The sequence below is a fragment of the Lottia gigantea genome, assembly GCF_000327385.1.
Source record: "Lottia gigantea unplaced genomic scaffold LOTGIsca_4215, whole genome shotgun sequence".
In the NCBI taxonomy this organism is placed as follows: domain Eukaryota; kingdom Metazoa; phylum Mollusca; class Gastropoda; family Lottiidae; genus Lottia; species Lottia gigantea.
Genome location: NW_008709472.1, coordinates 1 through 2,341, shown reverse-complemented (window position 1 = coordinate 2,341; position 2,341 = coordinate 1). Strand labels below are relative to the sequence as shown.

General features: G+C 31.1%; 1 protein-coding gene across 1 annotated transcript; it reads right to left on the bottom strand.

Moving 5' to 3' along the window:
* Window positions 1-36: 36 nt before the first annotated feature.
* LOTGIDRAFT_176804 (hypothetical protein) lies at window positions 37-2,044 on the bottom strand (the record flags this gene model as incomplete). The annotated part of the gene is made up of 5 exons (XM_009060478.1): window positions 37-257; window positions 1,031-1,098; window positions 1,468-1,621; window positions 1,846-1,914; window positions 2,036-2,044. Coding segments are annotated over 5 exons (521 nt in total), but the record flags the coding sequence as incomplete, so codon positions are not given.
* Between the last annotated feature and the right edge of the window lie 297 nt (window positions 2,045-2,341).

Below are 2,341 nucleotides of genomic sequence, written 5' to 3'. Positions count from 1 at the left end.
CCTAAGCCTACTTATTCTTGCCATCTAAGTACCTACCTGGGTGTCATTGGTATAACTTGATATGTTTTTAAATGTAATTTTCTATGTCTGCACACAGGATCTTTATCAAAAACTTTATTCATGATGACAAATAACTGTTCAATCCTGGCATCTTGTCTTAAATCTTCTCCACCCTTTACTAGATAATGATAATCTTTCTCATCATTACCACGTATTGTTATTCTTTTAGGTCGTCGTAGTGATGACATTACCAATACCTACAAGGTAATAAAATAAAATATTGAATGGGATAGTCTTTTCTCTTAATCAAATTAAAAATCAGGCCGCGTATTTTCAAAACGATATTAGCGCTAGAATGTCCTAGGGCCTTAACATCTTACACTGTGTCTAGGACATCCTAGCGCTAAGATCGTTTTGAGAATATGTGGCCCTCAGAAGTGGCCATCACTATACTAAAATAAACAAGAAGTTTGAAAATAAAAAGTTGAACATACAGTTAACACATGTGAACATACCACATAAGAAATATTGTGATCATACATGTAACTAACACATAAGAAATATTGTGATCATGAACAAACATGCTACTAACACATAAGAAATATTGTGATCATGAACAAACATGTCTCAAACACATAAGAAATATCATGATCATGAACAAACATGCTACTAACACATAAGAAATATTGTGATCATGAACAAACATGTCTCAAACACATAAGAAATATTGTGATCATGAACAAACATGTCTCAAACAAATAAGAAATATTGTGATCATGAACAAACATCTCAAACAAATAAGAAATATTATGATCATGGACATACATGTCACAATAAGAAATATTGTGATCATGAACAAACATGACTCAAACACATAAAAAATATTGTGATCATGAACAAACTTGTTACTAACACATATAAAGTGCCAAAAATATTGTGTTCATACCACATAAAACATATTGTGGTTTAAATGTCAAGCAACAGATGTATAAGTAATACTAAAAATAAAACATATAAAGAACATAATTACCCTTTCATCAAAGCCAGCAACTTTAACATGATATTCTGGTAATGGTTTACTTAATCCATCATATTGTCCTGTAAAAACAAAAGTAAGCTTATCTACTGTAAGGCTAAACTTTGATGAACAACATTACAAGAACAGGTTTCCCTACCTATTATAAAATATATGGTTATATCAAACAATTAAGGAATGGCATAAAAAAAAATTAAGCTGATCAATGTATAGACAGAAAAAAACCTGTGTACACTATACAAATCCGAATAGCGGTTTATACATAATTTTTCTGTTGTAGGAGCGGAGCTTATATTTAATTCTGTTTACACACATATAATAAACTGAATGCATGTGACCGCTGTTATCCAATCAAATTATGAGATACCTTGTAATTATTTTAATTTAATCAATTTCATAAGAACTGCCAGCATCTTGCAGAGAGTACCTACCTGGAATTTCTAGGTCTCTGCTATCTCTGTTAGGATTGAAATCTGCCAGCCATTGACAATATTCATGTAATGACAATGGTGGCACTAGCTTTCCACGACCTTTCTTATGTTTATCAAATTCACCATTTAATTTTACATGATGATTTACAAAATCCTGAAAATAATTTTTAGCATATTTAAGTGGTGTATGTCTTTTTCTGCCAAGTCATCATACAGAAATTTACATTAATCAATCAAAGATATTGAAAAAAGCAAGACGATTAGTCAACATCTAGAACTACAGATAACAGAAGTCTTGGCCATGATGGTAAATTTGCAACAAACATTTATAATGCTGATTGCTCGTGATCAGTTTCAATAAAACAATTGTGTTATTACCTTTATAGACATGCTGGCCAACTTTTCTCCATTTTTACCAAAAGCAATATCAAAATCCTTCTTAAATGTCTGCAATAAAAGCAATAATAAGGGTAACTTAAAAGCAACAGCCCTATATGAAATGAATTCCTATTGGCCCCCTTGCTAGTTTGACCAACATTAATATATGCACAGCTAGTGAGTAAAACACCTCAGTCATTGTGATAATGTTTAAAATTCAAATCTTTATCCATCAAAACACAAAACTTTAGTAATGTATTGGTTCATGGTAGACTAGAACCCCTTTCATCAACTCCCTGAAACAGTTGCATTGGAATACAAGTTGAATATATTTTTTCTTGTAATCTCTCCAGAAGTAATAATCTATGAATAATCTTCAGTAAAACATATTCTGTTTGAATTAAAATAGTTTTCATTTTGAAATCTATAGTTTCTACTTGTGACCTAGGCCAGTGCTTCTATAGGAGAGTATCTTTTATAACACCTATAACTAATC